Here is a 13484-nt window from a genome sequence, read left to right on the forward strand (position 1 = left end):
CAATCATTTGCTTGTTTATCAAACATGTGTGCTGTAGCCAGGGTGTCCAAACTGCGGCCCAAGGGCCACATGCAGCCAGGATGGCTGCGAATGTGGCCCAACACAAAACTGTAAATTTACTTAAAACAGTATGAGATTTGTGTGTGTGTGATTACGTGTCGCAATGTATTTAATGTGTGGCCCAAGACAACTCTTCTTCTTCCACTGTGGCCCAGAGATGCCAGAAGGTTGGACTCCCCTGCCTAAGCCTTAAGGATAGAAAAATGGAATAAGAAAGAATTCGTGTAGGCAAAACGCTGGGTGAGTAGAAGAGCTGCCCTGAGGGTGCAAGAAGGGGAAGTGGAGGGGGCCACACAGGTGCGGGCCTGGCCTTGAGATACATCAGGTGTAGAAGAGAGTGGAAGGCAGGTACACAGAGCAGAGAAGAGCAAGGAAGGTGCCTGCCACTGTGCGGAAGACCTGTGAGCGTAACATAAGCCATTGGTTCTAAGACAAAATGAGTGTGCGGTGAGGGGATTCCAACCAACCTCTGGAGGAGAGGATGTGTGCATCAAACAGAGAATAAGATAAGGTTGGTCAGAGACTTAAGAAAATGATGCAGGTCTGTCCCACCATGTGCCATCGTAGGCATGAGCCCCATGCAGCTCAATAAGGAGCCCTTGTACAGGTTTTTGGCCGAGGTCAAAAACTGCCTCCTGTCTCAATATGACCCAGAAGGAGGCAGAACTTTGCAGCTAGATCAAGGGACTCATGGGCCTTTCTATTGGCCCTGACTTCCAGAAGAGTCTGAAGGTTGAAATAATCCCATGCACACTCATGAATAAGCTACAGCTGGGATCCTTCCCCAAGATCAACTGCTTCATGCAAAATTGGCACCAGCTAGAAAACCTCTCCAACTTCACCAAGGCCATGATTGGCTACAGCTTGAACTCTGCAGGCCTGTTCAAGGCCAAAGACCTGTTTGAGAGTGGAAACATGACACATGTGCTGGTGTCTCTTCTGGCTCTGGCAGGGAAGGTTAAGACAAAGGGGCCACGGCCTAGTGTGGACATCAGCATCAAGCACTCAGAGAAGCAGGAGCGGAACTTCGGTGACACCACTATGAAGGCAGACCAGTGTGTTATTGGGTTTCAGATGTGCTCCAAGAAGTGTGCCAGCCCGGTGGGCATGACAGCCCCCAGGACCCAGTGGCACATCTCTGACACTAAGCTGGGGACCAACAAGTGTGACAACTCATCCATGTCTCTGCAGATGGGCTATATGCAGGACATCAGCCAGAGTGGCCAGGTCTTTGGCCTGGGCTGGCATATATGACCCCAGTACTGCCCACAAGGCCCAGTGGCCTAAGGGGCTCCAAGGTCAGCAGGCAACTGCCCAAGAACAGGGAAGACCTGGAGTAACCCCCTACTACCAAGAGAAGGCAGACTACTGAGGCCCCTCTTGTAAGGTATTTCCCCATATCATCACACCATCTGGGATTTTGAGTTTTTCCTGTGTTTTCATCTTTTTTTCCCATGTATTCAAGTGCTTCCTACTGAAGGTCTGCAAAGACCAGATCCAAATGTGTGTGGGGTAGAGGTCCACATCCAAGTCACAAATTTCCCAGCAGGCTTTGGGGGAAAGAAGAAACCTGTGCAGGGAGGGAAACTGACCCCAAATGGTTTCCAGTAGCTTCTGCTCCTCTTCTCTTCTTTTCTGCTGATCAGTTTGTGTTTTTTGTATCCACAGAAGTTTCAGGCACTTTTAACAAAAGTAATTTTTTTTTTTCAGGGGAACAGGGTGGTATTGATGAAAGGGAGTGTTGGGAAGGAAGTCCCCTGGGAGAGGGCCAGGCCACAGTCCCCAAGTATTTTAGGCATCGTAAGAGATTGGATTTCCCCAGGACCCTCCCAGTGGCCCAGTGAGGAAACTGAGGCCCAGACAGGACAATGGAGTTTTGAGTGGCTGAGGCAAAGCCAGGCCCCCCTTTCCATATTCGTCCCCTCCCCCCAGCCAAGCACTGCAAAGGGACCTCTACTGGAGGCCCTCCCTGGGGCCAGCCCCACCCAGGATCCCTGGGAACAAGAGATAATGCGAAATACCAACTTGGACCAAAGGCAATAAAAATCTCTTTTTAGGTAGGAAAGAAACAAAGGAAGGAAGAAAGGAAGCAAGGCGAGGCAGCCTCTTGAGCAGCGCAGATCCTAAGGCCTATTTCAGACAATTTAGAATGTGATGTCCTGACCTGCTCAGACCCAGCATCGCCATCCCAGAACCCCACAGTGGGCATTTGCTCAGAGGGACCTCAGTATTGAGGGCTAAGTGCAGGCTAATTCTTGTATGTAGAAACATAAGGACCAGCCATGCTTTAGAAATTAGGCTGATTTCCAGTTTCTCAAAAGATGTCACACAGTCAACAGCTATTGACTGAGGACCTTCTCGGTGCCAGCATTATTCCTGGCATACAGAGCGAGGCAGGCTTTCCAGATGGCCAGCATTCACCCAGCAAGTAAACACCGGGCAACTTTCAGTTAAGAAGGTTCCATGAGAAATGATCAAGAGGACATAAGAAGCGACAGAGCGAAAAAGGGGCTTCTGGTGAGGGCTTGTCAGGGAAGGTCACTCTAGGAGACCATGTGTTCAGTCCTTCAGGAAGAAGTGTTCTGAGTGGAGGGAACAGAGAGCACAGAGGCCCTGGCCTCTGTCTGAAGGGCGGAGTGGAGGACTGAAAGACCCTGAACTGCGGGAACGACCGAGCTGGGGCTGGCTGGGTCTGGGTAGGTCTGGGTAGGTCTGGGTGGGTCTGGGTGGGCCGTGCTGTCCCAAGGCAACCAAGACTCAACTACAAGAGGAGCATGTTCTCAGCCCACACAAAGGACGCACCTCAAGTACCCAGCTGTGGGGAGAGGGGAGGCTGTGCCTCTGGACCTTATAGGACACCTGCTACATTAAGCTATGCTACCAAGACACCAAGTCAAAGCAGCTCTACTTGATACAGTGCTGTAGGCACAGGCCTGAAGTACCCTCAGCCTGGCTACCAAAACGCCTCCAGACCAGCAAGAAGGCTACACAGAGGCCATGGCCAAGGCAGCCTCGGGCTTGGACCAGGGAGGGCGGTGGAGGGAGAGGGAGAAAATGGACAGATGGGTGACAAGTTTTGGAGACTCCACAGGCTTTGGTGTAAAGCTAATGAGAAGGAAATCAAGCTGCTGAATGGGCGTCCGCAGGCCCATGGATTGAAAGGAAGAGGAGCCTCCTGGCTTAATTCTCAGCTCTGTTTTCTAGAATCCCACCCCCCAACTCCCTTCCCACCATCCTTCCTGGCATTAGTCCTGCCTGCCCCAGGCTCTGCTCCTGCTGTTCCAGGGCAAGGCTCTCTTCTTTGTGCTAGGACTCTGTTGGTCAGGTCACAGCCAGGAAAACAAACCCATGTGATTGTTTTTCTCTGCTGGAAGCCTTAGCAGACAGAACCCAGAACTGGGAGCTAAGACCTGCCTTTCCTTCTGGCCCCACCTTGGGGACTTCTGAGCCAAGGGCTTCAAGGTTTTGTGGCCAATGTTTTGTATTGATCTCAGCCTGTTAATAACAAGTGTTGTGGCTGGACCAGCCCTTGTGTTTCTTATTACAGTTGCCAGACACCCTTCAGCAATAGCCATCAGGAAACTTTGAAAGCTACAGGTTTTTTACTTACAAAACCTGGGATTACCTAGCACACTTAGGGCCATCCAATGAGGTCACAGGGTGACAGAGGCCTGGCATTCTGCTTTTATGGGGCTGTAGGGTGGGCACTTAGAGTTTCTTGGGCTCACTCTTAATTGGTAAATTTAAAACATAAGAGCACTTACTGCAAGGTGTCTCAAGGGGGTGGCAATCGCCACCACAATTAACAGTGATTATAAAGGAGGACTTTGGAGAAAACAAAAAGATTGCTAAAGTAACCCATCTTGCAGGATGACATTGAAGACTTGTCTATTGATCTAAGATAGTTATTTTGTAAGACTTCCTAGTGTACAACACAACTGTGTCCAACTGTATATAGTGATAAATAGTTTTCTTTTTTACTTTGTCTTTTACTATCTATATTATGATGCAATGCATTGTAGATTTGTGTTTATACAAATTTTATTTTTACGGTTTCATGTAAACAATAAAATAAATAAATAAATGCTCAAATAAATGCTTCCTTTAAAAAAAGAAGATTTTATTTATTTATTTTTAGCAATAGGAGAAGAAAGAGAGAAAGAAAAGGAGAGAAACATCGATGCGTGGTTGCCTCTTGTGTGCTTCCTACTGGGGACCTAGCCTGCAACCCAGGCATGTGCCCTGACTGGGAATAGAACCAGTGACCCTTCTGTTCATGGCCTGGCACTCAGTCCACTGAGCCACACCAGCCAGGGCAAATAAATGCTTCCTTATTTGAAAAGAAATAAAACATAAGAGCAGGAATTTAGGAATTCCAGTCAAGATGGCAGCATAAGCAGGCATAGCATGCCTCATACACAACCACATCAAAATTACAACTAAAATATAAACAATTGTCACTCAGAACTGGCAGAAATCATGTTGAATGGAAGTCTGACAACTATGCAATTAAAGAAACCATATCCACCCAGACTGGTAGGAGGGGCGCAGATGTGAAATGGTCTGGTCCCTCACCCACATATGATGGATAAAAATTCAGGAGGCATATCTCAGGAATGAGAAGTCACAACCTCACACCAGGCCCCCCAGCCCAGGGCTCTAGTGCCAGGAAAATAAGTCCCCACAACTTCTGGCTGCAAACACCAGTGGGAATGAGTAGGTGGAAGAAACTGCTGGAACCCCAAGCAGTTCCTCTTAAAGAACCCACACATGGACTCACCTACTCAGTCTCACTCCCTCTAAGCTCTAGCATTGGGATTGCAGCTTGAAAGGCATCAGTGGTATATAGGGAAAAACTGAAATGTCTGACATCAAGGTGAGCAGAGGCCATTGTCCTTTTTCTAAACCCTCCACCCACAAGGCTGGCAAGCCAGTGCCATATCCAAGACTCTATCAAACTAGCTAACACCTTTTGACCTGCCTTGGAGATCCCCAGAGACTGCTCCCCACTGAACTTACTGTCCCACTCAAGCTGCTTTTCTGTATGAATGGCTGGCATTGGCTCATTCTTCACAGCTTCCTAAATCCTCTCAAACAAGCAACAGGTAGCCTCTGTGAACCCCATGCACAGCAGTAGCAGCAGCCAGCATAACTATGCAGCTTGGCTTTGCCTGGGAATCTCCAGGCTCAGCACAAGTAGCAGCTATCTCAGATTTCTTTATAGCTCATGCAGGGTGGTTCTGGGCAAAACACAGATGGGCACTGACCTTGGCCTGCACCACCGGGGAGACCCCAGGGTCAGCACACCCAGTGGACAGCTACAGTCCATGTCAGAGCACCACCGCCCTGTCCCGCACAGCTCATCTTACATGGAGGGTAGACGCGGGTGGTCAGTGGTCATGGCCAGTCCTTGCAGCTGACTTTTCTGGGTAAATCCCTCTGATTGATCTGCCAACAGCAACCAAGGCTCAGCTACAAGAGGATGGTATTCTCAGCCCGCACAAAGGACGCACCTCAAGTACCCAGCTTGGGGGAAAGGGGAGGCTGTGCCACTGGACCTTGTAGGACACCTGCTACATTAAGCTATGCCACCAAGACACCGAGTCAAAGCAGCTCTACCTGATACATAGAAGCAAACACAGGGAGGCTGCCAAAATGAGCATAAAAAGAAACAGGGCCCAAATGAAAGAACAGATCAAAACTCCAGAAAAAGAACTAAACAAAATGATGATAAGCCATCTATCGGATGCAGAGTTCAAAACACCAGTTATAAAGATGGTCAAGGAACTTAATGAGGACCTCATCTTTTATGCTATCTGGAGCATTAAAAAGATCAGGTTAGAAGCAAAGGACACACTAATAGAAATAAAGAACAATTTACGGCGAAACAACGGCACAGTGGATGAAGCCGAGAATCAAATCAATGATTTGAAACATGAGGAAGCACAAAACAACCAATCAGAACAACAAGAAGAAAAAGTAAAATAAAGAAAGTGTAAGCAGCCTCTGGGACAACTTCAAGAGGTCCAACATTCGCATCATTAGGGTTCCAGAAGGAGAAGAGAAAGAGCAAGAAATTGGAAATCTGTTTGGAAAAAACAGTGAAGAAAGTGTCCCTCATTTGGTGAAGGAAATAGACGTGCAAGTCCAGGAAGCACAGAGAGTCCCAAACAAGATGGAGGCAAAGAGATCCGCTCCAAGACACATTGCAATTAAAATTCCAAAGGTTAGAGACAAGGAAAGACTCTCAAAAGCAGCAAGAGAAAAGCAATTACCTATAGGAGAGTTCCTGTAAAACTGTCAGCTGTCAGCTGCAAAAGAAACTTTGCCGTCTAGAAGGGACTGGCAAGAAATATTCAAAATTATGTAAAGCAAGGACCTGTAGCTGAAATTGCTCTGTCTAACAAAGCAAAGATTTAGAATTGAAGGGCCAGTAAAGAGCTTCCCAAACAAGAAACAACTAAAAGAGTTCACCATCACCAAACCATTATTATATGAAATGGTAAAGGGACTTATTTAAGAAAAAGAAGATCAAAACTATGAACAATAAAATGGCAGTAAATACAACTCTATCAACAATTGAATCTAAAAACCAAACTAAGGAGAACAGAGACAGAATCATGGACACAGAAAGTGTTCTGATGGTTGCCAGATGGGAAGGGTATATGGGGGAATGGGTGAAGAGGTGAGGGGATTAGGAAGTACAAATAGGTAGTTCTAGAATATCCATGGGGATGTAAAGCACAGCATAGGAAATGGAGTGGCCAAAGAACCTATACATGACCCATGGACATGAACAATGATGAGGGAATTGTCTGAGGGAGTGGAGGGTGCTGATTGATAGAGGACAAAGGAGGAAAAATTAGGACAACTGTAATAACATAATAAATAAAATATAAATGAACATAAATTAAAATAAGTAAAATAAAAAACAAAAAAATCCAGATGATATTGAGGTTTTCAGTAAATCAAAGAAACATGTTACCCTGTGTCTCATTTGCTATTTGAGAAAATGCAATCAAGTATATTCACTACGATGTTATATAGTAAAATGATAATACAATGTCTTCTCATCTATTAAAAAAAAAAGAAAGAAAAAGAAATTAAGGTATCTAAACTGGAAAAAAATAATAAAGTTATCTCTGTTTGCAGATGATATGATCTTATATGTATAAAACCCTAAAGATATCAACAAGAAAACTGTTAGAACAAATAAAATCAGCAAAGTTCCAGGATGCAAAGTCCACTTGCATTCTATTCATGAACAATGAATGATGTAAAAAGGAAATTCAAAAAATAACATTCCATTTGCTAAAAATCAAGAAGGATAAAATACTTAGTAATTAACTTAACCAAGGAGGTGAAAGGTCTCGCCCCCCTTTCTTCTCAAGGCTTGACTCAGAGGTAAGCTGGTGCAATTGCAGAAAGGGCTAGGGGACCCAGCCCCTCTAAGCCGGCAGTGCCAGAGCAGGAGGCGAGAGGTTATCACAAAGTCCAGATGGAGCCTTCTGAAAGGGCTGAAAGCAGCCACTCAGGACCCCAGTGAACCAGGCCTGACCCAAGGCAGAGCCCTAGGGGCTACGAGTGGCAATTCTGCTTCTGCTCCTTACCTCTGAGCTGGGCAAACCCCCTTCTGTCCCAACAGGTCCGAGAGGCCACCAGAGAGTGAAACCCCCAGACCAGGTTGACCAAGTGACTGAGGTCTGGACACAGGGCAGGATACGTCCGGCTGCTGCCTCAGCATCATGACGTAGTGCCAGCTGATGGCACAGTGAGAGCAATGGAAGTGAACCAAGGAAGAAGCCAGCCCATGAATGGCTAGGTTTCTATGGGGGCTGAGATTTTACTTGCTGATGAAAATTCTGGGACCTCTTTGAAACTATTTTCCTCCCCTAGCAGTACAGTGCTGTAAGGACCCCTTTTAAAAGTTCAAAGTCAGGTAGTGGTGACACACAGTGTCATCCTTTGCTTTAGTTCTCAGCTGTGGCTTTAGTTCTCACAAACTCCCATCTTGTGAGTTATAGAAGTCACGGCTGGTGACTCCTGCAACAGCCAGAACAGAAACTTCCACTGGCTGAAACAGGAAGGGATAGAAACAGCCTCAGGCCTGGGAGGTGGTGGTCAGGAAATGAGGCGGAGATCCAAGTGTGTGAGTGAGAGCCAGAATGTTCTTTAATGAACTCTGCGTCCATGTAGGGGAGAAAAGTTTTATTCTCAGAGTGAAGGCATGTGCGAGATCACACATACACGTGTGACAGTGACGAACCTGGGGAGTTCCGTGAGAATGTAGTAATCCTGCAGTTTACCTCACAGCAGGCACTCGACCCAGAATATCTCATTTAATATGAAATCGCCCTGTGAAAGCAGGAGCATCATTGCTGTTTATAGACAAGGACACCAAGGCACAGAAATCAAGCAATTTGTCTGAAGTTGCATAGTGAATAAATAGCAGAAGGGAGATTTTTAACCTAAGTCCCAAATTCTGTTTCCATAATCTTGAGGGCTCTCCAAGGTCTCTCATTAAATGCCTGTTGTATATTTAACATGGAACTAGAAAGAGGGGGACGATTGTGATAAAGTCACAGGTGCAGCCCTGACTCCATATGTGGCTATTTTCGTGCAAGGGGATATGCCAAAGAGAAAGCCAGAGGCCAGCGTTCAGAAGGGCCAGCCGCCGGGATGCTGCCTTCCCTCTGTGTGAAGGAAACCCAGAGCCAGAGGGCTGTGGCAACCGGATGACTGAGGCAGCCCAAGCAGGCAGGAGTGTCACCAGCCAGGGGCCGGGCCGGGAGGCACGCAGCCTTGTCCCTGGCCTCAGAAGTGAAACCATGTCTGTCCAGCTACACCTCTAGCCTGTCTCTTGGACCATTTAGGACCATTTGGGACCATTTGGAGTAGGAGGAAAAAGTGATGTTTCCAGAAGTGGGGAGACGTGAGATCTGGGGACTCGAGCCCGCACCCTAGTCTGGCTTGGCAGCACACAGGCCATCCCAGAGTGGCAGAACGAAAGGGACTCTTCAGGTCAGCAGCCTGCAGCCACAACATGCCTTCCTGTAATGGGTTTTCCATTGATAAGTTCTATATTCTACAATCACTATTTAAAGAACAAGTGATATTTCTCTCCAACACTCGGCCCCACCTTTCCCTTACTGGCCATCTCATCGCCAGAGGGAACCATTTTTGAAAAGTGTGGCTTCTCTTGCCTTCCAGGTACATCATTGACACATTATAAACTTATAGTTTCTTCAAAGAAAACACACGAATTATGCTTTATGTATTGATATGCAACTTCCTCTTTTCACCTGCAAAAGATGTTCTACTGGCCAAATTCTTGTATCAGCATATGAGTGACTGCTGCCTCCCCTTGCTGGCCTGGGATCCCACTGTGTGGACGCGGGCCTTGTGTGTCTGGGTGACTTGTCCTATGCCAAGTGGATGTGGTCACAAGGCCTCCTTGAGAAGGGGTTGTCCTTTCCCGTAGAGCTGCTCTCTCTGAGCAAGGATCAGAGGTTGGGGCGGGGGGCGGGGCGGTGGGGAGGGGATGTTTTACCTCAGGGAAACTGGGCATGCTAAAAGTCTGGTCTCTAAGGGGTTTAGAGGAGATGATATATCTGAGAGGTGATGTTTCTGGGAGGTGACACTTTAGGAAAATGTGGGGTTTGGGAGATCTTTGGTCTGCGAGGAGGTGGGTGCAGGAGGTGATGGGGTTTGAGTCATCGTCCATGATGCAGTGGCCAGCTCTGCAGTCTGGGCTGCTCCCCAAGCCAGCTGGGCTGGTCAGATGAGAGTCCAGGCTTCCTCCCCAACAGGCCGTGATCGGCCTCCACCCTCTACTGCCGTGGTGTTTCCTGCACACCTTTGTGTGCACCTCTCTGGAGCCTCCTGCTTTGTCATCCAGGTGAGGCAGAAGCGAGTTTTCTCCTTTCCTGCCAAGGGCTTAGTTAGTTGCTCTGAGTCATCGACCAAGACAAGGGGCAGCCAAGAGCTTTTTCCTCTTCTTCCGTTAGGCCTCACAGTTGGAAAAACAGGTCGGTTCATGGTTATAGGAATCAGTTCACCCAAAGGACACACTCTATGACACAGTTGGTAATTTTAGAAAACCAATAGAACACGGCCCCTGTGGAGTCTCAGGATCCCTTGTTTTCCAGAAGCCTCCCTTGTTCCTTCTCTCCCCTTCCCCATCTTCTCTCCCAGTCCTCACTCCTTGCTCTTCCCATGAACTGGCACCGACAGATGAAGGAGCAAGTTCCTACTACTCTCCATGAGAACGCTATTCTTCTGCACCAAGCCTCTCATTCTGTTTGGTTGAGGTTTTATGGTTTTGTTGTATTTTCTGAATTTCATGCTGATCTGTATCTCTAGTGTCTCTGGGCTAACTCAGAGACCTCCGGGCTGGTCTCTGCCCCGCTGTTGGCTCTGTTTCAAGAGCTTGGCACTCACCAAACATTGCAAGGACTAAGGAGACATCGACACCTGCTGGACTTCCTTTCCCCAGAAGAGAACTCACACTGGCCTTGGCAAGGGTCTTGATGGCCCTCACCTGGAATGTGTGTGGGTATACTGGCCTCACCTCCACCACGAGGCTCCCACACACACCTCCCTTTCCAGCCTGGTCACCTGCACTCAGACAGCTTGAGCATGGCACTTGGAGGGTGCTTGAAGCTGAATGAATGGACAGGTCACTCTGTGGAAACAGAAGCTCAGAGAACTAAAGTGTCTGCCTCTTCATGAGTACTAAAAGAATTTGCAGAGATTAAAATGGCTGTCTTGATTTGGAAGCATGAGGAACATTAACATAACTTTCCTTTATACGTTTTCTATGTTTTAGAATATTTTTTTCCAACTGGAAACAGGAATGCTAAGAGTAGATAGCAAGAGAGGGCCCTTACTTTCTCAATGACTGGAGGCAAGTGGCTTTCCTAGAAGGTGGGTTCCTTGTCATTCATGAGGGGTCAGTTCTCATGGGGCCTCAGGTAGAAGTATGTTTGAGAGTGAAAGTCCTGGAACCAAGTCTGTTCCAGGGTGCAGCTGCTAAAATCTGATATTTACTTGGCAATTGCATCTGGTTCTAAAAAGCATGCTGTGTGGCAAAGGCTATCTGAGGGGTAAGTGAAACCTCGAAGGAAGGAGCTTCACATGGGAGCAAGTCAGACCAACCTCAAACCTGCCTGGACCACATTCCAAGAACCCTGGGGCCCAGCCCTTCTCTGAGCCTCTGATGTTTCCTGATGTTTTGGGCAACTTGGGCCAAAGTCTCAGTGTGACTCTGTGGGCAGGTCCTGAGCTCTCGTGTAAAGGTAGGCGCAGGTTCTGTCCTCTCTACAGCAGACAGGAGGAGCCGGATTACTCTCAGGGCTGAATAGGGAAATGACTAAGCTTGAAGCACGCTTTACACCCTGTGAATGCTGCCTCTTTTCTCCTGAGCCTGTCTGCGCTTGGCCTTTCCAGGTCTGTCACAGGAGCCACCCTGCTCCCCACAGGGATCAAAAGCTTTCCGGCCTCTAAGACTCACGTATGCCGCTCCCTCCTCCTGTCGAACCCTTTCTACCTCCTCCAGCACCCCTGTCTGCATCTCTCAAGTCTTCTTCCAGAACTCACTGCCAGTGTCTACTTCCTTCTACCATGGATGTCCCCAACCTGAGTGCCTCTGACTCTTAGTATGGATTTCCTTGGTACTTGCAGCCATCCCAGTGTGTGGAGTAGTGCCTAATGCTCCTCCAGAGACAGCCAGGGGCCCAGGGAATGCTCTTCCTCCCCCAGTTAACTATTGCTTGCTCACTCAAGGATCACTTCCCACAAACTCCCCCAACCCAGGCCAAGCCAGGCTGTGTTGGTTGATGCTCTTGGGACTCCCTGCTCTCTCCTTCTAGCACCAAACCTCACTGCACATTTATTATGTGGATGTCTGATAGATCCCTCTCTCCTGCAATCCATACTAAGCTTCAAAAAGGCAGGGATCATGTCCACCTTGCTTCTATACTATACCTGTTGTCCGGCGATTACTGAGCTGATACTGACAGGGGGACTGAGGGCAGAGTTCTCTACCAGGGTTACATCTTCAGTGCTCCCAACAGGTTCTCAGAAATGCAGCCCTGTCCCCACCCCAACCTTGATGTAGAGTGACTGACCCATGCCTCATTGCTTAGCATTTGAGAGGGCAGGAAAATGCCAGTGTGGGCCCCATTCTGGTGTCTACTGACTGCATGTGATGCCCCTTTTAGATGGAACACTCACCCAAGGGATCCAGGACTCACTGACCCTCCACCATCTGTCCTTGCCCCTGAGACACCCAGAAGGTGCCAGTTCCCTGCTGCATGCTTGGAATCTCAAAGCTTGGTGATGACTCTCTCAGGTGGTGGGGGAGTGCCTAGCGTCCCTGGCACTAGAAAACATGAACCCAGAAACGGTTGGGAACAAGAGAAAGTGTTCATGCAGTGGCTCATTGTCACTGGAGGGAGCAGGATACGGGTGCCCCATTGGTCGTTCAAAGGACTGCTCTACCACCTCTAGTTTTCAAGGGTGTGCACTTCATGCAGTAGGCATGGAGGCAGTGGGGGCGGTCTGCCTTGTGGAATGAAGAGGTCCTGTTGCCCTCCCTGGGGTCTGGGCACAACCTCTCTTCAGTCTGAGCCTGTACGGTGGGGTGACACTTATTAGAAAGACTCTGTGGGATTAAATGAAGTCACGTGGACAAAGTGCCTATGGTGGTGCCGGGCACTTAGTGGGCTACAGCCAAGGTGGTTGTGACTGTCATGAACCCAACTGTCCAGCAGGCACCCTCATTGCTTAATGCCTCGGGTGGGAATCCAGGGCTGCGGCGACTGCAAATCAAGTAAGATCCCTTGGGATAAATGCTGGCCCACAGTAGCTCTCTGAGCTTGGCCTTTATCCAGCTTCCCCAGCCATAAACAGAGATGATGACCTCCAACCTTCTGTTGTCCCCAGTCAGGGTCCAGAGCCCTCTCAGCTTGGCAGGGATGCCTCATGGAACAAGCTCAGTGCCATGCTTGAGATGACCACTCTAGACTGGACTTGGGAGGCTGCCGATGGTCTGCATGGAGCATAGCATTTGATTGGCAATTGTCCATCTTAAGTGTGGTCTTAAGTACTTGAAGCTTTGGAGGCAGGCACAGGATCACTCAAATTTGAGGCTGAGCTTCACCTGTCACCACCTTTCTGAGCTTCCATTACATTAACATTAAAATGGGAGTCATCCTACAGACCTCAAAAGCAAATCATCTGCTCTCAATTATTGGCATTTCCTGTCTCATGATCTTCCGCTGAACAGGTCCCCTCTCCCTCACCTCCTCTTCATGAGTGGGAGGTGACCTCTTCAGCCCTCTGGCTGGCATAGCAATATAACTTTTACTTTCTACTTTGTAGAAACCCACCCTAGGCCATGTTATTATTTTGATAGAAGCCCC

At 48.2% G+C, this 13484-nt stretch overlaps 1 protein-coding gene across 1 annotated transcript; it reads left to right on the forward strand.

The window, feature by feature from the left end:
* The first annotated feature begins 750 nt into the window (after positions 1 to 750).
* LOC129080253 (calponin-2-like) lies at positions 751 to 1314 on the forward strand. The gene has a single exon (XM_054585548.1). It carries the CDS (start codon positions 751 to 753, stop codon positions 1312 to 1314), a length of 564 nt encoding a protein of 187 aa, XP_054441523.1.
* The last annotated feature ends 12170 nt before the right edge of the window (positions 1315 to 13484 follow it).

This window comes from Pteronotus mesoamericanus, unplaced genomic scaffold (genome assembly GCF_021234165.1).
Source record: "Pteronotus mesoamericanus isolate MK-2021 breed Mesoamerican mustached bat unplaced genomic scaffold, CSHL_Meso_final contig_121, whole genome shotgun sequence".
In the NCBI taxonomy this organism is placed as follows: Eukaryota; Metazoa; Chordata; class Mammalia; order Chiroptera; family Mormoopidae; genus Pteronotus; species Pteronotus mesoamericanus.

What these genes read in the sequence shown, in the direction of transcription:
- LOC129080253 (XM_054585548.1), top strand. Translation starts at nt 751, where the DNA reads ATGGGCCTTTCTATTGGCCCTGACTTCCAGAAGAGTCTGAAGGTTGAA.